At 43.5% G+C, this 26,491-nt stretch overlaps 2 protein-coding genes and 1 pseudogene across 2 annotated transcripts in view; 1 reads left to right on the forward strand and 2 right to left on the reverse strand.

The window, feature by feature from the left end:
- LOC133382040 (sperm acrosome membrane-associated protein 3-like) overlaps positions 1-8,877 on the forward strand; it is a 49,939-nt gene extending 41,062 nt beyond the window's left edge. Inside the window, exons 5-7 of the mRNA XM_061621698.1 lie at positions 804-962; positions 7,430-7,508; positions 8,811-8,877. Of these exons, the coding sequence (XP_061477682.1) occupies positions 804-962; positions 7,430-7,508; positions 8,811-8,877 (305 nt within the window). The remainder of the gene's footprint in view (positions 1-803; positions 963-7,429; positions 7,509-8,810) is intronic.
- Positions 1-26,491, reverse strand: part of LOC133379310 (RNA-binding protein 3-like) — a 158,988-nt gene that overhangs the window by 47,658 nt on the left and 84,839 nt on the right. The gene's annotated exons all lie outside the window — the stretch shown is intronic.
- LOC133382023 (immunoglobulin gamma-1 heavy chain-like) lies at positions 10,411-17,602 on the reverse strand (annotated as a pseudogene).

A 26,491-nucleotide genomic window follows, 5' to 3' on the forward strand; every position in this document is an offset into this window, starting at 1 on the left:
TGCTGCTGTTGCCTCCTCCTCCTTCAATGAGCTGGCGCGGCCACCTCCGCTGCCACCGGCCCACCTGCCTTGGGGAAAAGACAGAGAAAGCTTTTCAAAGAGATGTATCTGCCAGCAATTAATCCTTGACATGGGCCTGGCTACCTCCTGGCTTTGCATTTCCATGACAGAGCTTAAAGAAAGGAAAGAGAAAAACAGAGGTGGAAGCTGTGAGGAACTGTTTCCTAAAAGCTTTTTCCTAGTACTTAAGCCCAAATGCACAAAGGTGTTTTCTCAGCAGCGTTAGATCTATCTATCTATCTATCTATCTATCTATCTATCTATCTATCTATCTATCTATCTATCTATCTATCTATCTATCTATCTATCTATCTATCTATCTATCTATCTATCTATCATTGTCATTATTATTGATCATCACCCTGAAATCCCAGGGTGGGTTACAGCCTAGGATCTAGGGATCAAAGGACAGTATTGTAAGGCCACGCAGTTGGAAAGGCTATAACTGGAGTGGGGAACCTCTGGTCTTCCACAGATGTTGTTGGATTACAACTCTCATTATCCCTGATCTTTGGCCATGCTGGCTAAGGCTGATGGGAGCTGGGGTCCAACAACATCTGGAGGACCACCACTTTCCCATTCCCTGGCCTATAATAGTCACATTCTTATGAAACATGATGCACACACAGTAATCTGCAGCACTTCTAGCCCTGGGCCACTTCTCCTCCTCTTCCAACTCTCCCCTTTTGGAACAAAGACTTGGCAGCTACTATAGAGTATATCTTCCATTCCCCTCCCTGTAGGGATCTGCATGTCATTTTTTGAGACTGGCTTTGACACAGAGGCTGTTGATGGGCGCGAAGATGGCACTAAAGATTATGGCATCTTCCATATCAACAATGGCTGGTGGTGTAAAGATGAAGGCACCCTCTCAGAGAACCTTTGCACCATAACTTGCACAGGTAAGTCCTTTCCTGCCACCCCTCTCCCCAGAGGCACTGTGCCACAGGGGACAGAGGAAATGCTGGGGTACAGAGACCTATACTCCAGAAAATGGAACATCTTGGTAAACTTTATATAAGAAGTGGGAAACCTGGTGCCTCCAGATGCCTTTGGACTCCAGTCCCCATCAGCCCCAGCCAGCATGGCCAATGGTCAAGGATGATGGGAGTAAAAATCCAGCATATACCTGGAGGGCCACAGTCTCCTAATCCCTGTGTTATATGGTACTGGCCTTTCCTGTTTTTTAAAAAATAAAGAATTGGCATCCCCTTTTTAAATTTTCAGATTAAAAAAGAACAAAAGTACATATAATACTTGCCTTAATTTAATAACACTATACCTCTTAGGCTAATACATATTTTTCTTGATAATAATACATTGCCGAATAAATATTTTTATTTTAAAACACAAATCCATCCAAATACAATAATGTGGCTCAAAAATATAGACAAAAAAAAATTGTTTTTCTTTTAAAATACTAAAATAAACATCCAACCATAATCATCCAGCTCAAAGACAAAAGATTGCCTTATTTTGTTAAGTTCAGAATGCCAGTAAGTAATTGAATGGGATGGTGTACCCTTCAAAAGACTGGCAGCTAGTTCAAAGATAATGCCAGAACAAACAATCCCCCTGACTTTTGGTTTGTGTAACAAAGTGTTTTTACCATTACATCGGAGCTGGCAAAGTGTAGGTCCCTGATTTTTACATCCACAAAGAAAGGTTTGCCATTTCTGGGATTTTATCCGACAGCAATGTCCCTATTCATATAGAGAAGCTATGCTACAACAGCACCATCTGCTGACTATGAACTTCTTAGCAGCTGATAAAATGCCCAAGATTTTGTATAGTGCTTTCAGGTGCTCAAAGCACTTCACATGCATTATCTAGTTGTCATCCTTGAAAATGGAAATGGACTGCCTTCAAGTCGATTCTGACGCATGGCAACCCTATGAATAGGGTTTTCATGGTAAGTGGTATTCAGAGGGGGTTTACCATTGCCTTCCTCTGAGGCTGAGAGGCAGTGACTGGCCCAAGGTCACCCCGTCAGCTTCATGGCTGTGTGGGGATTCGAACCCTAGTCTCCCAGGTCATAGTCCAACACTCTAACCACTACACCACACTGGCTCTCTAGTTGTAATCCTATGCTATGCTACAACAGCACCACCTGCTGACTATGAACTTCTTAGCAGCTGATAAAATGCCTAAGATTTTGTATAGTGCTTTCAGGTGCTCAAAGCACTTCACATACATTATCTAGTTGTAATCCTTACAACAACCTTATTTATGAGGTAAGTCAGAAGTATTATCCTTCATATTGCAGATGGCAGGGACTGAGGCTGAGAGGGAGGCTTCCGTAAGGCTAGGGTTGCCATATTCCAGTTCCACAAATCCGGGCAGGCTAATTTGCATATTATGCAAATTATTTGCATATTAATATTTGGATTGTCCAGTTGTTTTGTTTTTGTGCCTAGGAATTACCACCAAAAACTGGGGAAAGATGTGAGAAATCTTCTTTTAAAAAGCAACATTTTCTGCCTTAAATGCCTAGACTCTAGTTTCCAACACTATGGAATATTTACTGATTGATTAAGAGGATTTATATCCTGCCCTTCTGCTGTTAAAAACAGAGCTCAGCACAGCTTAGAAATATAATGAAAACAATAAAAATACACAATCAATATAAAAACATAATAAAAACACAAAATAGCAACAAACAAAGTAAGTCAGGGCAGCAGTATGGTTAACCTTTGCTGGTCATTGACCGAAATAAACTTATTTACATTTTTTAGTATGGTTAACCATTACATATACGATATATTTCAGAGATGTGGTGGGTGGAGAAAAACAAGAAGCCAAAATGTTAGGAAAAGGAGTCTTTCACACCACATGCTCAGTTCTAAATACTGTTGCAGCAAGTTTTACAAGTTCCTCCAGTATTCCACTAGTGCAGGCACTCAGACATTCAAAGTATCTGTATGTTTCTTAGGTTTTATAAAAGCAGAGCTTTGCTTAAAATTTCTTCACATACCTTGCTAATTAGATTACCAACGCCAGGATGTCTGTCTTATCTATTCTCCTGCTCCCCCCCCCCGTCATCATGAAAGACCCAGTCCTGGGCTCAGAAAGAAAATAAATATCTGGTCCTCTTCAAAGTACTGATAAGCCTCTTGTTTTAATTAAAATAATAATTATAAATTCTTGCTCTTATCACTAATGGGAGTTAATTACCTTGCATATGCTGCTGTTGCTTCTATGGCTGTAACGGAGTGAGGTTAAAGATAAGTGAAATGCAAACAGGAAAAAAACAACACAAAAGGCAGTATCACTTTCCTAAATGTAATACCATACCAACCACAACAAGATTCCTATGAATAAGGCAGAAAACTCAGCATCCCACAACCAGTCAGGATTCATAACCAAAAACCCAAACTAAAAAAATCCTAGCAGCCAGTCAGCCAAGGTCACAGAAATCCCCATGCAGCACAACCTGACCTGGGAACTGCAGTTAATGCAGAATGCTGCAGCACAATTGCTGACATGAGTGAGATCCTATCAGCACATAATACCTCTGCTCTGAAATCTGCATTGGTTGCTGATTTGCTACCAGGCCAATTTCAAGCTGTGCTTTCCATGTTATGGGTGCCACATAGTACAGTACTTGTTCTGCTCTTGTAAGAAATCAGTCCTGTAAAGTGGCAGCACCTACGCGTTGGAACTCCTTGCCTATTGACATTAGGCAGATGCCTCTTTTCAGCACCTGCTAAAATCAGTTTTCTTGAGGCAAGCCTTTCCAGGCATGTGGAAGCTACTGCGTTTTTAAATCTGTTTTTAACTCATTGTTGGTTTTATTATTTTGAATGTTTTTAAGTATCTGTCCTTAACGCTTTTGCCAATAATTTTATTGTTTTAATTCTTTCTGTAAACCACTTTGAGATTTTTTACAATAAAGCGGTATATAAATGTTGTAAATAAAAATACATAAATAAATGTTGGATTCACTGTGGCCCCTGAGTCTCTTCCCACTTTTAGGAACCAAGGAATCTGCCTTATACTGATTCAGGCCATTTCGTACCATGATTTCTTAAATGCAACACCATACCAACCACAACAAGATTCCTATGAGTAAGGCAGAAAATTAAGCATCTCACAACCAGTCAGGATTCCTAACCAAAAACCAAAAATATGATAAATGAAGAAATGTTTATATAAGCATGACTATCAAATATATTTGTTATTTACACTAACTGTAAAGATATTTATAGTGCAATCCTAAATTTATTTATTCAGAAGCAAGTCCCAGTGTATTCAGTGGGGCTTACTCAAACAGGGACAGAAATGCAACCTGAGGTGATAAGCAACTTCATTCACACAACCCAAAATTCCGAATGCTACTTTACACTGTTTTGCAACTGTTTATACTTGTTTTTATGGTTATTGGATTTTAAATGGCTTTATTTCTTGTTGTGAGCTGCCTTGGTTTCCAACCCTACCTCACAGGGTTGTTGGAAACACTCCATACACGCACACAAACTGTAGATGTATAAATACATACAGCCCATATAATAGTTTATTGTCAAACCAGTTGGTCATTGCAGAAAAATCAGTATTAGTTTTTTAAAAATCAGTATTAGTTTCCTACAGAATAAAAACTGTAATACCTAAGTAAGCCCTGCCTACTTGCTTTAAAATAGGACTGGAGGAGGGGGACAGAAAGAGTTAGAACACAAACACAATTCTTTTTTACATTCACTCCAAAGTCCCATTGATTTTCAGCACATTAATAACCATGTCTACTCAAAAGTAAGTCCTATTGAATTCAATGAGATTTACTCTGGGCATATGGGATTAGCAATGCTTTAACCCCCACAAAAGCAATATTGGGAAGGTTTTCAAAACACTGCCCAGGATCTGACTCCTGCACACAAGAGGGAAAAAAACTGAAATGTATATACTTACCCAATTTATGAGATTTTCAGATAAACGGGGGGGGCACCATTTTGTTTTCTAGACACTGCCTCAGGTCAATCAAACTGAAACACAACCCTGGCTTCACTGATTGGCTGCAATCCTGAATGGGCGGGGTACTGTTTAAAGAAAGATTTAACAGTTGGGGGCGGCGGCTGATGTTTTATGTATATCTCAAGAACCGGACCACCTAGAAACTTAATTTTTTAAAAAAAATTAAAGCTGAGAATCCGGGCCACCTAAGGGGCTAAACGGGCACCGGGTGGCATGCAAAGAATCCGGGTAAAACCCGGCTAACCGGGCAATATGGCAACCCTACGTAAGGCCACCTAGTGAGTTCATGGCAGAGGTGAGATTTGAATCAGAGACTTCCAGATTTGTAGCTCATTTCATGGTGGCTACATAAACTCTCTGGTGTTCAAAAGATTCCAGCTTAATTCAGATTGTGATTTACTGCTAGTTATGTAAGCATTTTTGAATGTTCAAGGCATTTCTCATATATGGCTAAACCACTACGGCATTGCTATATGGTTAGCAGTTTACAAATATTTCAAATAAATAAATTAATAGCTAAAATGGCAGCAAACATTTATTTATTTGCTGTATTTGTCACCCAATCACTCAGTGCAACATATAATAAAGCCATAAAATACAAAATACGATTCTAAAAAGCAGCGTTAAAACAATCAATATAAAACAGAGAGAAGACCAAACTGTGCCAACAGCACGTAATCACAGCTTGAAACAGGGATGGGGAATGTGTGGCCCTCCAGATGTTGTTCGACTATAACTCCCATCAGCCCCAACCAGCATGGCCAATGGTCAGGGACAATGGGAGTCCAGCAACATCTGAAGGGCCACAGCTTCCCCATTCCTGGTTTAAAACATTCCAAGAGAAAAACAAGAGTAGAAAGATCAGGCATGCGAGAATAAAAAGGCCTTTGCCTGGTGCCCAAACAATCTTACAGTTAGTGTGAGATGAGCTTCTCTGGGAAGGACATTCCACAAGTAAGGAGCCACTGCTAGGAAGGCCCTTTCTCTTGTGGCCACCTGCCTAGAGCTTGCATAGGCACACAGAGAAGGGCTGCTGCTGCTGCTGATGCCGGTGCTCCGCTAATGATGCTTGGTTCACTTTTGTGTTCCCTCTAAGCTGATCTACAGGTTCAGAATACTGACATGGTATAGCCCTCATGGGACTATGCTGCTTCAGACTGCAGTGAAGAGTGCAAGTTTGAACTTAAAAGAACAAAGGTCTCTGAACATAAAAAAATGTAGCACTCTAATGCCCAGCTGAATGCAAAAAGTTCAGCATTCTATTTCCAGCTGTGGCCATCCAGATGCATCTAGAAACTTGTATGTTTCTGGAACTCAAAGAGCTAATAGTGATTGATACAGCAAGGCCAGCTACGTTGGAAAGTTTCAGCTTAAGCTTGATGCAGTAGTTTTCTAGGTATGCAGAATTATGTTCCTTTTAACATGGGAGAGCATTTACACATGCAGTCCTCCATCTGCAGCTTGAAGTGCTAACAATCCCCATTTTAATGCATAATTATTCTGAATGTGTAGATTGGCTCCATGGCTGTTGTGCCTATACTTGTGACTTTAACAGTCATTTCCTCTTCCATGGAGACCCAGAAATTGTAGCAAAGTGTGTGTGTACACACGTGTGTAGTTCAGGATCTCCAAAACAGAAACCTCATCACCCTTAACAACCTACAACTCCCAGTGTTATTTGAAGGAAGCTATGGTACCTAAAATGATATACAATAGTTTTTAAGTTTGCAGTTGTTCCATATGATTATGTCTGCTATAATTCCATTTGATTGACTTCCTTGCATGTTAAGTGTCTGTAACCCCCTCATATCCTTGAAATGTGTAAATGAGCATAAAGAGTTTATATTTAAAATGGAGAGATTATTGTATTGTTTCTAAATCTGCATCTTTTGTAGCATATACAAATATTATGCACATCAGTACCCTTTTTGCTGGTGATACATTTCTTATTTTTACAATTTATTTTGGCCACCTTACCTTTTGCTCTAGAGATGCAGGAATGGAGCGATGCCCCTCTAGCCATCCATAAAAAGTAATGGCCAGTGGCAACTTTCAGCTCCTGTGTCCAATGGCGGCTGGTGGCTCCATGTCAGTGGGGCAGTGGAATCCACTCCAGGTTTTAGTCCAGACTTTCAAGGAGCTGTCCAAGGTGCCCCTACTGGCATGGCATGGTATGGCCCACCCTACCCTTGTGGACAAGAGGACTGGGGAGAGAACAGGTGAGAGGAGCCATGGCTGCTTTCTCTTCTGCTACATTGAGAGATCCAAAGGCATGCATCTGGTCTCAGAGGTGGCAATTCTTGAGGGGTTTGATCCAGGAATTAATCTTCAATTAGTCTTTTAGTCTATTCCAACTCTGTGATTTAACAATTGGCAATTCATACCTTTTCATTTTCTTTTCTAGATTTGTTGGATGCTGATATTCATGATGATATCCTCTGCGCCAAGCGGATTGTGAAAGATCCCCAAGGCATGCGGTCCTGGTATGAGAACATCCTATGTTTGCCACCCCAGATGAGTGCCCTCCAAGGGCTAACTTTACAAACTCCTCCTTCCCCTGGTTGTTCCATAGGAATACTCAGCATTAGCTAAACCAGTCTGCTGTCTGTGTAGCTGTATTTCTCTTTCTCACTGAAAGAGACTTGTCAGCTCCGCCACTCCCCGCCCCTTTGCTTTTTATAGCTGATATCAAACAGGTGACATTTTCCCTATCAGCTTCTGAGAGGAAAATCTTCTCTAGCTGAATTTCTGTGTGTCAGGCTGCTGCTAAAGGCATGGAAGCAAGGCCTGGTTTGATTTTTTTTTAAATTGAAACATCCAAGTGAGATCTGTGAACCTATGGCCCTTCAGATGTTGCTGGACTGCAGCTCCTATCATCCTGGACTATTGGCCATTCTGGCTGGGGCAGATGGGAGTTGGAGTCCAACAACATCCTTGTCCTGGGAGCCTGATTCAAGGGGATGCCAAAATCAGGATTTTTGTTATGCACATTCTTTTAAAATGTACTTATTTTAATAATGTGTTAGGCGAGATTATTGGATTTGGTGCTAAAATAAAAGAGTGATTTAACTCCTGCAGAAATTTCATCAGAAACTGGAAGGTTTAAGCACCAGGCACTGTCAGTTCTACCAGTACCAGAATCAGCAACAAGTTTAGATTTCCTGAAAATAATCCATGAATATTCACTAACTGAGACTTTCCTTATCCAAATCTGGAAACGTAATTGTTGTTTATCATTTTACTACAATTATTAATTTTTTACCTCATAAAATATGGGAGTTTAGAGGCCTTCATTGTTTGCCCTGGGCACCAAGATACCCAGTTCCAGCCCCGCAGGACCCTTCCTCTGATTTGCACCTTATCATCCAGCACATCCTGGGAACGTTCTGTGCTCACTGAGGAGTAGATTGAAGGCAGGATCCTTCAACGTAAACACCACGTTCTCAGTTAATGGTGCAGTCCAGATCCACTATGGAGAGTACCAAAAGGCCAAGACAGTGCACATACAACCAGATCCTATGCATGTTTACTCAGAAGTAATGCTTACCTATTCAGTCCAGAGGTACTTGGTCCTTAGTAAATGTGCTTTGTTGGAATTGCATCTTGAATCCTACTGATTTCCGTGGATCCCTAATTTCATGCTGGATGATGGTTAACACCTTTGTTCTGTAACCATGCTGCATTTTAATAAAATGCTATGATTCCTGTGCCTGCACAATTGTCTTTAGGAATATTCATTGTAGTAACTGATTTTTCTCTTTCTTTCTCCAATCTATTTTCTGCAGGAGGGAGTGGAAAAAACACTGTGAAAACCGAGACCTGCATGAGTGGGTGAAGGGGTGTACGTTGTGAAAAGCTAACTTGCTATTGTCAATTGTCTGGCAACTCTCTCATGTCGGCAGTACAGAAGGGTTTTTATTTATTTTTAAATGCTTCCTACATTGGTTTTTTCCTTTGATGCTGAAAATTCCACATATTGAAAGAAGATGCAATAAACAGTAAACAGTGTCATGCCTTTACACCTCGTCCAACATTTTGGTCACATGATTCACATGCATTTAAAGCACTCTTATTCCACTTTATCGGTCATGGAGAATCCTGGGAACTGTAGTTTGTTAAGGGTGCTAGGAACTCTAACTCTGTGAGGTCAGCACCCTTAACAAACTACAGTCCAGGATTCTTTGGGGGAAGCTGCCCATGACTGATAAAGTGGCATAAGAGTGTGTTAAATTACATTATTAACATGTATAACAGCCAGTTTCAAGAATTCTGTGTGATGTACCAGCATTGTCATGTGGGGTGAAGCCTGAACCAAGAAATATTGCCCATGGAAACAGCTTGGAGTAAGAAGAAGAAGCAACACTTTCCCCAGTTGGTTGCTGGGGCTAGGCAGTGCCAGGCTGGAATGGGAAAGATGGGGAAGGAGCTGTGATAGTGATGGGGTGGGAGGAGCCAAAGGGGGGGATGAGGCTGATGGGAAGTGTGATTGCTGAAGAAGCTGTTGAAAGGATGGGATCACCTCCATACTCTGCATCCTCTGTTTGTCAGTCCGGGGCAGGTCTTCAGCTAGTTTTTAAATAGCAATCAAATAGTTGCCTCTAAACTGTAAAAAAAAAAGTGCCCAGTCAACTGGATATTCTTCACTGAATAAGCCCCAGATCTTGAGTCATCATGATTCAGTCCCAGAACCTTTGTGGAATGTTAACTGGAGCACGGCGCAGGGAGCATATTACCCCTGTGCTTTATCGACTCCACTGGCTCTCAATTTGCTTCCAGGCCCAATTCAAAGTGCTGGTTCTGATTTTTAAAGCCCTAAATAGCCTTGGACCAATGTACCTGAGGGACCACTTACACCCATATGTACCTGCCTGGGATTTAAGATCAGCTGCCTCTGGTTTCCTCTGTGTGCCTGGAGTGAAAGACTTTAGACTGACAGGCACGCGAGAGAGAGCTTTTTCAGCTGTGGCCCCCAAGCTTTGGAACACCCTACCCCAAGAAGTCCGCTCTGCTCCCTCCCTGATGGCTTTCCGGAGACTTCTGAAAACGATCTTGTTCTGGAGAGCCTTTGGCAGGGACTGAAGGTAGAGCCTGACACTGATTTTATGGCTTTATGCCTTCTACGTTAAATTTTACCCTTGTAGTCCCCTTTAGTACCACTCCCTATGTATATGTGTGTGTGTGTGTGTGTGTGTGTGTGTGTGTGTGTGTACATGGTTGTGGAGGTGGAATTATGCCCATCCAACATGGAGGTCAGACACATATAGCAGGGATGTGATGGCAGCTTTATTGAGAACCTCAGAAGGACGGAACAGAGTTGTACTCTCTGGCCATGAGGGATGAAGAAGCAAGAAGGGGGTGCTTATCCCAACAAGCCCTTTTTGCTCACTAGCACTGCTCCAGGCTCTGCTCCACTTTGGCTGTGGAGGCATCATGGTACACGGAGCACTCGATGAAGGTGTCAGAGCTCAGGCGGTTGCGTGGAATGCTCAAGATGCTGCTGGTGCTGTAGGTGGAGCCCCCCTTATTCAAGAACACCAGCCCAGGTGTCACCCCTTCAGAGATGTTGACTCCAGCCACACTCCACTTGATCTCCAGAAACCCTGGGTAGAATTGCTCAGCTACACACAAGGCATGTATGTCAGGGGAGCCGGATATCTGGGAAACATCAGACAGGAGAGTGACCGACGATGGGTCCTTTGCTGATTTGCCTGGGAAAGATAAACCATGAATGGGTAACAGAATCCATGTAAGCTAATTATTTTGGGGGAGACGGGGGAGGAGGGTTGACAAGGGAAGTTCACTGGGCTGGCTGATAATTGCTGGCAGTACTCAAAAGTGTCCAGCAGTGGCAGTGGCAGCAGTGCTTTTTAGTTGTGCTTTTCCTTTCAGCTTTCAGCTCCAGAGCTGCTCTCAGTGCCCCAGAAAACCATCATTCTTCCCTTCATGAATGGCGCTATGTTAAATAGAAACATTATTCTGGAGGCTATGGGGTGGGGATGGAGAGATGCTGCCAGACTTTTGTGGGTCTGCAAAAGAAGGGTGGCTTGTTTGTCTTAGCTCTGTTTGAATCACTTCAGTTAAAGCAGGCATGAACAGCCTATGGCCTTCCAGAGGTTGTTGGACTTCAACTCCCATCATCCTTAACCATTGGCCATTTGGGCTGGGGTTGATGGGATTTGGAGTCCAACACCATCTGAAGGTCATAGAGTCCCCATGCTTGAGTTAAATGATGTTGACTGGCAAGGCTGGGAGGGGAAATAGGGTAGATGGGCCATTGGTTTGTTCGTCTAAGCTGCTTCTCCTGTCTGAGGAATCCAGCTTTCTAGTTTCCTATTCTAACCCACTGGGGCCCTCACAAAGCCTGAACTGAGGCCCACATGGGAATTTAAGCTAGAATGTTGACTTCTAGGGTGGCCATGTGTCTTACTTTACAGACATTCCCCTATCTGAAAGGTTTTCCAATCCAAGCTTGGTTTAAAGATAAAGAACTATCAAAAGGGAGAGTTACCCAACAACAGTAAGCACCAGGAAAGCAGCACACAGGTCATCCAGTCACAGTCTTCCCCACTAGGCACATTTTATTTGGATTTAAATCACAGTAATTAGACATATCAATTACCCATGCACATTTTATGGCAACCTATCCTCTTTTTCCTGTGAGGCATGAGCAGTCACCTTGTGTCCCAATAGCAATGCCTCTTCATCAAAAGGGGAAAAACCCAAGGGCTAGCCTTCATCTCTTTAAGTAATTATATATATATAGAATCATAGAGTTGGCAGGGGCCTTGTAGGCCATCGAGTCCAACCCCCTGCTCACAGCAGGAAATCCACAGCTAGAGCATCTCCCGCAGATAGCTGTCCAGCCTCTGCTTGAAGACATCCAGCGAAGGGGATCCCACCACCTCCCTAGGCAGTCGGTTCCATTGCCGAACTGCCCTTACTGTCAAGAAGTTCCTTCTAATGTCCAGTCTGAATCTATGCTCCTGCAACTTAAAACCATTAGACCTAGTCCTACCCTCTGGGGCAGCAGTGAACAAATCTGTACCCTCCTCTATGTGACAGCCCTTCAGGTACTTAAAGAGTGCAATCATGTCACCCCCTCAGCCTTCTCTTCACCAGACTAAACATGCCAAGTTCCTTCAACCTTTCCTCATAAGACTTGTTCTCCATACTGGCTATCATCCTCGTCGCCCTCTTCTGAACCCGCTCTAACTTGTCTATATCTTTCTTAAAATGAGGCGCCCAGAACTGAACGCAGTATTCCAGATGAGGCCTGACTAATGTAGAATATAGTGGGACTATTACTTCCCTCGACCTGGAAACTATAGCTCTGTTTCTGCAGCCCAAAACCGCGTTTGCCTTTTTTGCCGCAGCATCACACTGCTGGGTCATGTTCAACTTGCGATCCACTACAATTCCAAGGTCCTTCTCACACACACTACTGCTAAGCCGGGTATTTCCCATCCTGTATCCGTGCATTTTGTTTTTGTGGCCTAAATGCAGAATCCTGCATTTGTCTTTATTGAATGTCATTTTATTAATTTCAGCCCAATTTTCTAGTCTATCCAGGTCCCTTTGGATTTTATTCCTGTCTTCCATTGTGTTAGCTAACCCTCCCAGTTTCGTATCATCTGCAAACTTCATAAGGCTTCCCTCCACTCCATCATCTAAGTCATTGATAAAAATGTTGAAGAGTATCAGCCCCAGGACAGAACCCTGTGACACTCCACTCAAGACCTCCTTCCAGTCCGAAGCAGAGCCACCGACGACCACCCTTTGAGTACAGTTTTCCAACCAGTTGTGAATCCACCTGACAGTATTTCCATCTAGTCTGCATTTGACCAGTTTGCTAATCAAAAGGTCGTGGGGGACTTTGTCAAACGCTTTGCTGAAATCTAGATAGATGACATCTACAGCATTTCTGCCATATACTAAGCTAGTGACCCGATCAAAGAAAGAGATGAGATTAGTTTGACAGGATTTTTTCTTGACAAACCCATGCTGGCTCCTTCTAATCACAGCATTGTCATCTAGATAGTTGCCAATGGACTCTTTTATTATCCGTTCTAATATCTTTCCCGGTATTGAAGTCAGACTGACCAGCCTGTAATTCCCCGGATCTTCTTTTTTACCCTTTTTAAAGAGCGGGATGACGTTTGCCCATCTCCAATCCTCCGGCACCTCTCCCGTTCTCCAGGATTTCTCAAAGATGATGGCAAGAGGTTCCGAGAGTACATCCGCAAGTTCCTTCAATACTCTGGGATGCAGTTCATCAGGCCCTGGAGATTTGAACTCATTTAGGTTAACTAGGTATTTCCTGACTATCTCCTTATCAATCTTGAACTGCAATCCCGACCCCTTACTGAGATTGCTACCGATGGAAGGTTGCACACTTCCCTTTTTGGGAGAAAACGGAGGCAAAATAGGTGTTGAGCAGTTCTGCTTTTTCCTCGTTATCTGTCAACATTTTGCCATCCTCATTGAGCAGCAGTCCCACCGTTTCCTTGGTCTTTCTCTTGCTTCGAACATATCTGAAAAACCCCTTTTTGTTGTTCCTCGCTTCCCTCGCCAGCCTCAGCTCATTCTGGGTTTTAGCTTTCCTTATGCTATACCTGCAAGCCCGAGCCGCTTGTCGGTACTCTTCCTTGGTGATGCATCCTTCCTTCCATTCTTTATACATGCTCTTTTTTACTTTTACCTCCTCCACCAGTCTTCCGTGTAGCCACATTGGCTTTTTCCGATGTCTTCCATTTTTCTTCCTCTTTGGAATTGTTTGCGATTGCGCTTTTTGTAATACGTTCTTCATGAACTCCCACGCTTCTTGGGCTCCTTTTTTCTTTAGTCTGTCTAGCCATGGGATCCTACCCATCATTTCCCTGAGCTTGCTAAAATTGGCTTTCCTGAAATCCAAGGTCCATGTTTGACTATATTCTTCTTTGGCTTTCCCCAGAATCCCGAATTCCAGCATTATGTGGTCACTTTCCCCCAAGGTATTATAATATATATAATTACTGCCTTCAAGTCGATTCCAACTTATGGCGACCCTATGAATAGGGTTTTCATGAGGCTGAGGGGCAGTGACTGGCCCAAGGTCACCCAGTGAGATTCATGGCTATGTGGGGATTCGAACCCTGGTCTCCCAGGTCATAGTCCAACACCTTAACCAGAGGTTGCAGCCTCTCTCAAAGGAGAGGCAAAATAATTTGCTCATTAGCATCATTTTCATTCATTTAAAGAATTTGTACTTAAAGCTCTCTTTTGGTGAGCTCACAAACTAATAATATCATATAATGTTATTGCATATAACATAACATTTCTGAGTGTTCAAAGCCCTTCACTTACCGTGACCATCCTTAAAACCATCCTGTGAGGTGGCAAGTGCTGTTATTCCCATAACATAGGCATGATGGATAGCAGTTTGCCTACAGCCACCTTGTCAGTTCATCCCAGAAGTGAGATTTGAACTGGGGATTTCCTAAGCCACACCACATAAGCTTCTATGCTACACTAGCCTTCTGCATGCTTCCCATTGTACATTTGGCTCCCTCCTCCCAAAGTGGTCCAGTCTTAAACCAGGCTGTGGTACCCTCACTCACCTCATCTGACGCTGAGCTGCGTTCCACTTCCTGAGACTGCAGTGCTGAAATAATTACTCTCTGCCATGCAGTAGTAGGTGGCACTGTCCTCTGTACGCACCTCCTGGATCTGCAAACTGTCAGCGTTGGCACTGGCATCCCGGATGGGCACAAATTGTTCATCAAATTCAGAACCACGCTCTACTTGACCACTGACGGGATGCTTCAGCACAAAGTCTGGCCGGTTGTCAGGCTTTTGCTGGAACCAGAAGGCATGATAGTCCTGGATCTTGCCACTCTCCAGAGGGCACTGCAGGACACCAGTGGTCCCCTCAACAAAGGAGGCCTGTGGAGGCTGGATGGGCACAGGCTGCAAGGCTTCACCTGTAGGAAAAGAAGTAGGTGGGTGTCATGAAGCTAGAATTTCAGCTTTGAACCAGGAGTGCACTGTATGACACATGCTTATTGCTCATATACATACAGGTGTCCTATACATGTAGTAAATGGGGAGAGGGAAAGAGGATTGCTTGTACATGTAAAAAGTAAGCAAATACGTCAATAAAATGTTAACAATAACAACAAAGAACCCATGTTGCATATCACAGGAGACTCTCCTCTTGATAAGTGTCCTCCCCTTCTTCTTGAGATCGAGAGGGAGAGCCTTGTTCCAAGTCTGAGGGAGGTCAAATGGGCTGCACGTTCAAGCAGAGACTTTATGGTAGCTGCCCCGAGCACATTTCTTTTTTTGTTGTCAGACCAGAAATCATGTAAAAGTCCACCTTGAAAGATGGCATTTCAGAATTAATGATGCTGTCATTGCCTATTTTGTGTTTTGCTATATTAAACTGGGTTTTTTTATTAGCTGTTTCAGTTTTTAAATAATGCAAGGTTTTCTACTATCTAAAAATGTCCTATGGTTTTGTAAACTGACCTGAGTGTAGGATGGGCAGATACATAGAAATATTAGAAAGCAAGAAAGCAATCAATTGTACGTTTGGAAGGTTTTGTTTCAGGGAAGAGGCTGCGGCTCTGTGGTTGAGCATTTGCTTTGCACGCAGAAGGTCCCAGGTTCAATCCCTGGCATCTCCAAGTAGGCCAGCGAAAGAGTCCCTGCCTGAAACCCTAAAGAGCCGCTGCCAGTCAGTGTGGATAACACAGCTAGATAGATCCAATGGACTGACTCAGTATAAGGCAGCGTAGTATGCTCCTATGTTGTTTTTAACCTAATAAACATATGGCAGTGCTAGATGGTTTATGAGGAGGATAATTAATAATCATTACAATAAAATCCTGACTCTGAAATACATCTCCAAAAGAACTGGAAGTTGGGGCCAATAGCACACCGTGTATTTATGCATGTTTGTTTACTCAGAAGTATGTTCTGTTGAGTTTAGTGGAAGTTCATCCCAAGGATAAGCATGTAGGACTGCAACTCAAAACCTCAAAAATGATAATGGGACAAGAACTCTGTGACAAGAATGCATCTATCCGACCATCTTCAACTCTCCAAAACATAGTCGGCTTTTCTCAGAAAATAGTTGTTGAAGCTTTAGATTTTAACTTTTAATGTGATGCTTGGCTCCATTCAAGTGTTTTAAGCTTAAGCGTGACTAATCACTGCACACTAATATTTAGCTAGAAGCACCTCTGCCTGGGAGTTTCCTAATTCAGCACTTTAGCAGGAGCAGAGGCGTCACTAGGCGGGTGCGGGAGGTGCGGACCGCACCCGGGTGACACAATGAGAGGGGTGACACCCAGAGCCGCCGTGGGGGCTCCCATCTGGCTAGCGCAGTACCCAGGAGTGCGCAAAACCAGCGCAAAGGCGCCCGGAGCCCAGACTGGAGAGGAAGCGAGGGACGTGTGAAGGGGAAGCGGTCCCAGGAGGAGGAGGAGATCTGTCGGAAGGAGGCTCCACCTCCGGCAGACGGCTGCCCACTGGCTCCCTCGGTGCCCCGACATGGCGGGCCAAAGGCAGGCTCCGGGCGAGTGGGTGGGTGAGCCCCTCCCTGCGGTGGGCTGGGGCTGGGCGGGGCTCGGGGAAACATTCCCCATGACCATAGCCACTTTAAATGCATTATTGTGGAGAATCTGATGCAGTGCCTGCTGAAGAATTCTGTCTAGCTTGAAAGTCTGCACACCTTGACCCAAGAGACGTTGTCCTTAAAAAGAAGCATTTTGTTTATTTACTACCTTTTACTTGTGTGGCCAGTATTTCAACAATTGTTTCTATCTGTTCAGGAGTAGGGATTTGCCAGTCTGTCAATTTTGTTTTCACTCTGTTTCTCAGTTATAAATCTAAATAACAACAACAACAACAACAATAACAATAATAAATAAGTTTTCCTGTCTTAAGTTCATCTGTTAGGTATGTTTAAGTCTGCATGAAAATTCATCAGGATTTTAGGGCAATTTCCTCCTAATAGTCACATTTTTGTATGCAATGTTGCCTAATATACATATTTTGCAATTTGACTGGATTGCAATTTGACATGATTTGACTGGAGAACCACACTGCAAAATTCAGAGAAGTGTGAATTTCAAAGGATGGGGGTGTTTTGGTTCATCTATTGTTTCAGAAAGTGCAAACTAGATAGGTTTGCCTTTTTATGTGAACTGAATTCAATTGCTTCACGATCCCTACTCAGGACTGTCTAGGGGTAGAAGGATGAACAGATGATTGAATGAATGGGTTTTTTTCTGTCCAGCATTCTGAGTATACACCAACCTTTGCAGTCCCTTGCATCTACCCACCTTTCCCAGGCAGTAGCAGCAGCCACTGATCACCCTTCAGTGAAAGAGGCAAGAGGTGACTGGATCCCTTCAGTCCATCATGTTCATTCTCTCTATCCTAGCACAAGGTTAAAACTCCTCCAGTCCTTTCCCAGTCATTCCCAGTGGTCCGTTGGAAGTTGTTGGACTCTCTAGATTGGCAGCTGGCTATGCATGTACTCACTGTGAGTGGACGGGACCAAGGAAAGGCACAGCAGGACACGGGAGCCCATCCTTCTCAGCTTGCCCGTGGATCGGTGATGAAGCTGCTTGTTCTAAAGAACACACATTGCATGCAGTGCTTTATGGCTGCCATGCTCATTTGCAAGCATTTGCCTACAGGCCAATTGCTTTCCTGAGATTCAGGCAATATGGTTCTGTGATTGGCTGGAGGCAGACAACTGAAAGAGTATGGCACATTCAAACTATTGAGGAGTGTGGTGGCCACACAGAACAAAGATCCCCTGGGGGTCCATCCAAACATTTTCTTGTGAATTTGTCCATGCTTTCTGTTCCTTCAGACGTAGAACTGAGCTCTCTGGGGTAGGAAAAGGTGGCATAGCTGAAATAACCTACAGTATACCACTGCAAATTCATAGAGGTTTCTTTTGGATCACTTGAATCCATCAGGTCCAAAACAAATGAGAGAGAAAAATGTGTAGCAGATTTGCAGGTTACGAGAGAAGAAACCTTAATTCTGCTGGTGCATTCTCCATGAATGAAAAGAAACTTTTTCTTCACAGATTCAACCACTCCACCCATTTATTCCCATTCTCTTCTTGTCCTGCTTGTAGATTTCTCAGGGACATCCGGATAGGAAATAGAGTGCGGTATTCAACAAAATAATAGTACTAGCACAAGAATTACTGCTAGTGCAATGGGAGTTCCCCTCTTCCTTCCCCCTGCATGCCCTGCACCATCCCCAAATTTCCTCTGGAGGGTTTGGGGGACCCCAGAAGAGATTTAGTGGTCACAGGGGGAGAAATCTTTGCGCTGATGAAACATTTACTTTAGTGCGCTATGTTGAATACAACTCAAAGTTGGACTAGATGGACCCTTGAATCTGGTCCAGCAAGGGGATTCCCCCCCCCCATTTCTGTCTGTCTAAATATAATCAGATCCAGCCCAAGATATACTGAGGCAGAAGAGTAGTAGATGCTGACCGCTCCCCACATCATGGTGTATAGTATAGAAGGCCAGCCAGGTTACTAGGCAGAGTATCCCATCAAGTGCCTCTCCCTTCCCAGACACTAAAAGTACAACAATAATGAATTACTAACACTGTTCTGCCCTTTCATGCCACCTGTAATTAACTGTCTATGGCAGCCGCCTAACTCTTACCTAATGGTAGGGCTCGCCCCAGCCATCAGTTTCTTCATCTTTTCACCATGTCTGATGTTCTAAATATTCTGTTTCCTAATGAATTAGACGTGTTTCTGTAGTTTTAAATCACCCCAAGGTTTTTGTTTAACACATGTCGTGGGGAGCTACAACTTTTGCTCTATGACACTGGTCAGCAATTCTTCTGTAACAGGAGAAGGCATTGTGGGGGTGGACGTAGGTGGCAAGAGGGGAGCAGTAGCATTAGGGATGGAAGGATCTCTCCATTTCAGTTCTCTCAGTTTCTCATTTTCCCCACTCTTAACTTCTATTCTTCACATTACTGCAGCAATTTGCAATTTTGTTTGTTAAATCCTAATGAAAATTCTCCAGCATTTTAGTGTGAATTTCTCCTTATAAACACATTTTTGTAGGCAGCTTTGACTAATGTACACATTTATACAAGCCATTTCTCATCATATAACACATTTTTGCATGTTAGCTTCACTCACACATTCATTTTTATGTGCACTTTCCCCTAATATATGCATTGTTTGCTTGAAGAACTGTAGTTCAAATAAGTGCAAATTTTGAAGGATGGCTGTGTTTCAGTTCTCATACTGTTGTATTTGAATTTGATTCGGCTTGATATGCAAACTGAATTGAAATTCTCATCCATTCCTAAGCAGCATGTGCTGTGGCCAGTGTCTCATGTCCATATAAGCCAAGACAAAAACAAAAGGCTCTTTAACCCCTCCCTTCCCCCCTCCTTTGGGGACTTCAGATGTTCTAAACCATTTCCCCCACGTCTTGTCCTGTGCGCAGGGATTGGTAGCAGAGGGTGCTTAATAAGCATCAAGAGACTTTGGCAGGAGCCCTAATGGACAGCTGAGGTGCCCAGAAGAAAGGGCCTGCAATGGAAATTCCCCTAGTAGCACAGAGCAGTGTGCAGGCAGGCATAGTGCTTGGCTGCTGGGGTTCAAAATTGGTTGGCCTGAAGAAAACCAAGTGGACAGCACTGCAAAAGCCCCTAAGATTTAGTTAATAGATTTTCATGAGTGGGACCTGCCACAGAAAAGTTGCAGTGCATGGAGTTCTCCTGTTCAGGATTTCATTAACCCTCCCCCACCAGTTTCATTTTATTCTCCCAACAGCCACCGGCAGTCCATAGCCACTGAGCATTTTGCTTTTTTGAGGGGATTGCTACATTTTCTTTAAACAATTATATTTTAGAGTCAACCAGTTCTTCCCTCTTCTATGTGAGTGTGGTGTTATTTCAGCTGCGTAAGCAACAGACCTTAGAGAATTAGCCTATACAATACTGTATATATAGAAGAGGGTTCCCACAACAACTTTCAAAGCACTGTCTTTACAGGCGGGAGGTTGCTCAGAATAAGGGAGAAACACCCCCTGCTGAAAGAAGAAGTGAATGGCTGGGCACTGGCTGGCAAAATGAATGGGTGGGTACCTTTACAGCTACGTGCTCGTTCCTCCACTGTCCTTTTCCATGCACTTCTCCTCCCCCACTCCAGTGAGCTTTCAGGTTGTTCCCATTTTTCAACAGTCAAGGTGATTCCAGATTGGTGCTTATTGCAAGATCAGTGCTCCTCATGCATACAAGCTTTTCACAGTGTCCACCTGACGATGATGGCATCAAATGTACTTATCCCCCATTTAACTGGGACAAAGGCTGCATACACACCATACATTTAAAGCACATTTACCCCTCCTCCCTAAGAATCCTGGAAACTGTTGTTTATTAAGGGTGCTGGGAATTGCAACAATATGAGGGGTAAACTACAATTCCCAGGATTCTTTGGGGAAAACAATGTGCTTTAAATGTATGGTGTGTACAAAGCCATACCCTTTCTAATGTGTTGTTTTAAAAAACAAACAAAACCATGAACTTGTTGTCAATGACTTCTTTGTGATATTTGGATGGCCTGTTTGCATTATTAAGTCCCTTTCCAGAAGGTGTCTGCTGTTTGGGGATCCTCCTCCCCCTTAGGTTTTTTTCCCCTCTTAAGATTTTTTATAGTTCTGCAACCCTCTGGGGTTTCCCTAATTCTGATAATACCTCCCTCATGTGTGAGGCCATTGCTGTTTCCAGGCAGACTGAAATAGTTCCTAGAATAACAATGTTCTTTGTGGGAAACTGGCCACTGTCAACCCCTATTCAAATGAACCAAGGCTGCCCATCTACTATACATGGCAGTGTGTACATGGTTTTGGAGGTGGATTGTGCCCATCCAACAAATAATGGAGGTCAGATAAGCAGGGATGTGCTGGCTCCTTTATTGAGACCCTCAGAAGAACAGAACAGAGTTGTGCTCTGTGGCCATGATGGATGAAGGCTGTGAGCACACTAGTCGCCTACAGCAAAGCATTTCCATTGGCCACACCTGGAGGGGGAACAGGTTGATCAGGTGCAAAACTCTTGGAAGTGAATTTTTGAAAAAACGCACTCAAGCTGATCCCACCACGTTTTACAGTAAAACGGGGTGGGGTTTGACTAGCATCATGTGCCACATATCATTCTGCTTTATTAGTTGTTCTGTGATGCTTCCCCAACTGCTGTCTGAAAGGGCATCTTTGCACTATAGCACAACAAAAGCATGGGGGGGTCACCCCCAGAACATTTATGGTATAGAAAGTTACAGGATTTTGGCAGGAAGTTATGGGAAGTGCACTGATTGGAAACAAAGCAGTATGTCCAGCCTGAAATGTTTGCAATCACAAAGTGAGATCATGTATAACCACCCAGATAGCATCATGTACACAAGTAATCATTGATGCACAAAAAAGGCCCTCTAGCAAGGCTGAGAGGGGAAATGATGACAGAACTGGGGTAAATGGAGCATTGGTTTGAGTTAGTATACAGTGCTCCTCCTATCTGGGTACATAATAATCCAGTTTCCTATCCTATCTCCAACCCATTAGGGTTCTGATAGGGGCTGCACTTAGCAATTTAAGTTAGAATGCTTTCCTATATATTTGTCCTTCATCAAAAAGGAACTAGCATTTGAGATCCTCTTCATTGCCTTTAGTAGTTAGGAGGGACTTATGCTAAGGTTGCTGCCTCTCTCAAAGGAGATACAAAAAATATTTGCTCATTTGCTTCATTCTCATTAAATTTAAGGAGTCCATACTTAATCTCTTGATCACTAAGCTCTGAAAATAATATGATGTTTACTTACCATGACCATCCTTAAAACCGTCCTGTGAGGTGGCCAGTGCTATTATTCCCATACCACAGGCATGAAGCTGAGGCATAGCAGCTTGCCTACGGCCACCTTGTGAGTTCATCCCAGAAGTGAGATTTGAACTGGGGATTTTCTCAGGCACACCTCATAGCATCCACGCTACACTGGCCTTCTGCATGTTTCCCATTGTACATTTGGCTCCCTCTTCCCAAAGCGGTCCAAACTTAAACCAGGCCATAGTATCTACACTCACCTCCTCTGATGCTGAGCTGCGTTCCGCTTCCTGAGACTGCAGTGCTGAAAACATTTATCTCTGCCAGGCTGTGGTAGGTGGCACTGTCCTCTGTATGCACCCACTGGATCTGCAAGCTGAAGGCACTGGCACTGGCATCCTGGATCGGCACCAAATGTTAATTAAATTGAGAAACACGCTCTATCTCACTGATGTGACGCTTCAGCACAAAGGCTAGCTGGTTATCTGGCTTTTGCTGGAACCAGAAGGCATGGTAGTCTTGGATCTTGCCAGTCTCCAGGGGGCAACGTGTTGCGCTGTGTGTAGTTGTGTTGCTTAATTTCGTTTAAAGCAACACCACAGCAGCGGAGTAACAACAGATGTTGAAATGTGAGTGTGCCAGCGTGTGCGTGCGTTCGCCTAAGAAAGCAGGCTTTTACCCTGCAACAGCATCACTGAGACTGGAGACTTAGTAAAATAAGAAAAGCTACTTTATTTAGAGAAATACATAGTAGATAGAAAAGGCATATCTAGTTCTAACTAACTAGCTAAGTTGGAGGCATAACTCCCAGGTGTAGGAGGCAGCCCCATGCTTGGAGAGAGAGAGACAAAGGGATGTCTCCTCTCTCACGGACAGCCAGAGAAGAATGGAATGGAAAAGGTGGAAGGAGGAGGGGCAGGTAAGCTTCCCTAAAGACGTAACAGTCTAGTGACAGAAGGAAGTCAGTCAGAGCATCACAGGTAAAGGTAAACAAGCCTATCCATCTGGAGGACGCTAGCTCTATCTTCCTTCTGGAGCACAAACAAAAGAACAAAACAGGAGTTGCTCTTGCCCCACTTCCAACACAACGCAGGACAGCAGTGGTCCCTTTAGCGAATGAGGCCTGTGGTGGCTGGATGAGCACCACCAAGGCTCCCCCTGTGGGGAAGGAAGCAGGTGGATGTCATGAAGCTAGAATTTCAGCTTTAAACCAGGAGTGCACTGTGTGACACATGCTTATGCACACACACACATATGCATGTTATATGTGTCTCATATATATATAAGGGTGGGGGAAGGAAGAAATGAGGGAAGGGATTGTTTGTACCTGTATAAAACAGAACTTTCAGTGAACAACAGCAAACAAGAGTTCATGCTGCATATTACACGATATACCCTGTTTAATATAAGAATCTCCCCACATTTGCTCCTTGAGGTCAGGAGGAAGAGCTCAAATCTAAGGCAGGCAAAACCAGCTGTGTGCTTGAGCACATCCTTTTCCATTGTGGCCCCCCTGAAGCTGTAGAACGAACTCCCTGAAGAAGTGTGTCAGGTCATCTTTCTTTTAGCTGTCAAGAAGCCATGTAAAGCTCAACTTGGAAACATAGCTTTTCAGAATTAAACATGGTGAGAGTTAGGGTGGGTCCAGATGGAGAGCTCCTGACGCTACTTAATAATTGCTCTTTTGCTGTGAAGGGCAAGCAGAATTGTCATCTGCTCTCCACACTTCAGAGGGCATAGCGCTTTCTTGGTGTGTATATCTTGCCATGTTCTATCCATCCAGTGGCCAGGAGGATAGAGCCCAGTAGGGAATAGTGTGTCCCTCCCCTTTTCTAACCCTTCGTGGTTGCCACACACATCCCTTTTTGAAGGAAGTGCTTCTCAACACCTTTTTAGCACCGTTTCATGTGTGTTTACTAAGGACCCTCCGTGGCGCAGACTGGTAAGCGGCAGCCGAAGCTCTGCTCACGGCCGGAGTTCGATTCCAACGGAAGGAGGAAGTCGAATCTCCGGTAAAAGGGGTCGAGGTCCACTCAGCCTTCCATCCATCAGTGGTTGGTAAAATGAGTACCCGGCCTATGCTGGGGGGTAAAGAAAGGCCGGGGATGGAACTGGCAATCCCACCCCATATATACGGTCTGCCTAGTAAATGTCACAAGACGTCACCCTAAGAGTTGGAAACGACTCGCACTATAAGTGCGGGGACACTTTTACGTTTATACATGTGTGTTTCTGTCCATTTTTGCAGATTTTAAATTAGCATGCATACAGTATATGATTAAAAAGAAAAGTTAGTTGTGCTAATCCACCATAGTTCAACTGCAGATCTCCAAAAATGAAATGTGTGGTTTTTTGTTTTTAAAAGAGTGCCTACAGGACAAGGCAAGAGGACTGCAGTTTTCCTTCCCAGTAAACATTGCTATGATCAGGCTGTGAGTCCTGACTTTTTCTCCTCAGTTTCACAGCTGGACTAGGTAACTGGCTCCCTTAATTTCAAACCCGCTCCTTGATTTTTCTAGTGAATTTCACAACAGGGCTAGAATTTCCTTAAATTGTAATTGTGTTCTTGCTGTCATTAAAAACAAAACAAAACAGTAGCTTGCAGGTGGAGAATAACGCATTTAAGGAGAGGAAGTAATTAACCATGGGGGTTTTGAGAACCAAAATCCTATAGGTGAAATATTGTGAAAGAGGCAAAAAGCAACACTCTATAGGGAAAAGGCTTATGGTGCATGTGATAAAATGGCTCTGCAACTAGAAATGCATGGCAAGAGATACAGAAAGCAGCAGGCATGTCCAAATCATCGTCCAACTTTCCCAAGGACCCTTCTTCCCACCTTTCCTCAATCACATATTTTCCTGCCCACACCTGCAGAGAGATTGTACTGTTATTCCACTTTTTCTATCAATGGATTTTCTGCATTAAGAAAGAGAGATGCAGCACTTGGGAAGGTACTTCTAGACAGGTGTTTATTGTGGGATTGATGCTACTTGTGCTTGACATGTGGCATCATATCCACTCTTATACCACTTTACCCAAAGAATCCTTGGAATTGTATTTTTTGAAGGGTGCTGACTTCACAGAGCTACAACTCCCAGAATCCTTCACAAACCACACTTTCCAGGATTCTCTACCATGGTTAAAGAGTTCTACGGGTGCTTTAAATGTATAGTGTGGATTTGAGCATCACATCATGTTATTGGCATCAAAATGCCAGCCTGTATTTTTCCCTCATCTAATCTGGATTTACCCTTTCCATGGAAAATCTGGTTAAATTAAAAAAACCTGTTGTCAATGACATGTTTACAATATTAAGATCCCATCTGGAAGCAACCTGAGAAAACACAACATAATTACATAATTACTTATTTGGTATCTTTTATTCGCAGAGCCAATTATTTCCACCTAGTCATCATCACTGAGTATGGGGTAGGCAAGAGAGTCTAGGGATAGATCAGTGGATACATGATGAATGAATGGGTCTGTTTTTTCTCTCCAGTCTTCTGGGTATACACTAACCTTTGCAGTCCCTTGCATCTACCCACCTTTTCCGGGCAGTAGCAATAGCTATTGTTTGCCCTTAAGCGAAAGAGACAAGAGATGACTGGATTCCTTCAGCTCATCATGCTCATTCTCTCTATCCTAGCACAAGGCCAAAACTCCTCCAGTCCTTTCCCAGTCATTCTCAGTGGCCTGTTGCAAGTTCTTGGACTCTCTAGATTGACAAGCTGGCTATGCACATACTCACCGTGGATGGAGAGGACCAAGGAGAGGCACAGCAGGACACGGGAGCCTGTCCTTCTCAACTTGCCCGTGGATTCGTGATGAAGCCACTTGCTGTTCTAGAGAACACACATTGCATGCAGTGCTTTATGGCTGCCATGCTCATTTGGAAGTGTTTGCCCACAGGCCAGTTGCTTTTCAGAGATTCAGGCAATTTGGCTCTGTGATTACCTGGAGGCAGACATGTGAAATATTGTGGCAAATTCATGGTATTGAGGGGTGTGGTGGCTACACTGAACAAGGCTGATGAGCTCCATGCAGGTTTCATCCAGACTTTTTCTTGTGAATTTGTCCACACTTTCTGTTCCTTCAAAAACAGTGTGGGCTCTGTGGGGTAGGAAATGGTGGCTGCTGCAAATTCAAAGAGGTTTATTTTGTTTCATTGGTATTTCTTAGGTCTAAAATAAACAAGAGAGAGAAAAATCTAACATGGAGAAGAAATTGTTAACGTTCTGCTGCATATGTACTGTTGCATGTATTCTCCATGAATAAAAATAATCTTCTTTTCCAGAAGATTCTACTCCTCCATTCATCCATTCCCAATCTCTTATTGTTCTGCCAGAGACATCTTTTCTGACTGGAAACAATGTTGGACTAGATGGACCCTTAGGTCTGTTCCTGTTTCACTCAGTCTAGACATCATCGTCAGGTTCAGCCCAAGATATTTTACTCCTTGAGTTGGAGCAGCAAATGGCATTCCACACTGCTTGCTGTCCCAATCAAGATATATAAATCAGAAGGCCAGTCAATTTATTAGGTAGAAAATCCCACCAGTGCCTCTTTCCCTCCCTGGCAGTAAATGTAAACAATAATAAATGAAAT

This window comes from Rhineura floridana, chromosome 3 (genome assembly GCF_030035675.1).
Source record: "Rhineura floridana isolate rRhiFlo1 chromosome 3, rRhiFlo1.hap2, whole genome shotgun sequence".
Taxonomy (NCBI): Eukaryota; Metazoa; Chordata; class Lepidosauria; order Squamata; family Rhineuridae; genus Rhineura; species Rhineura floridana.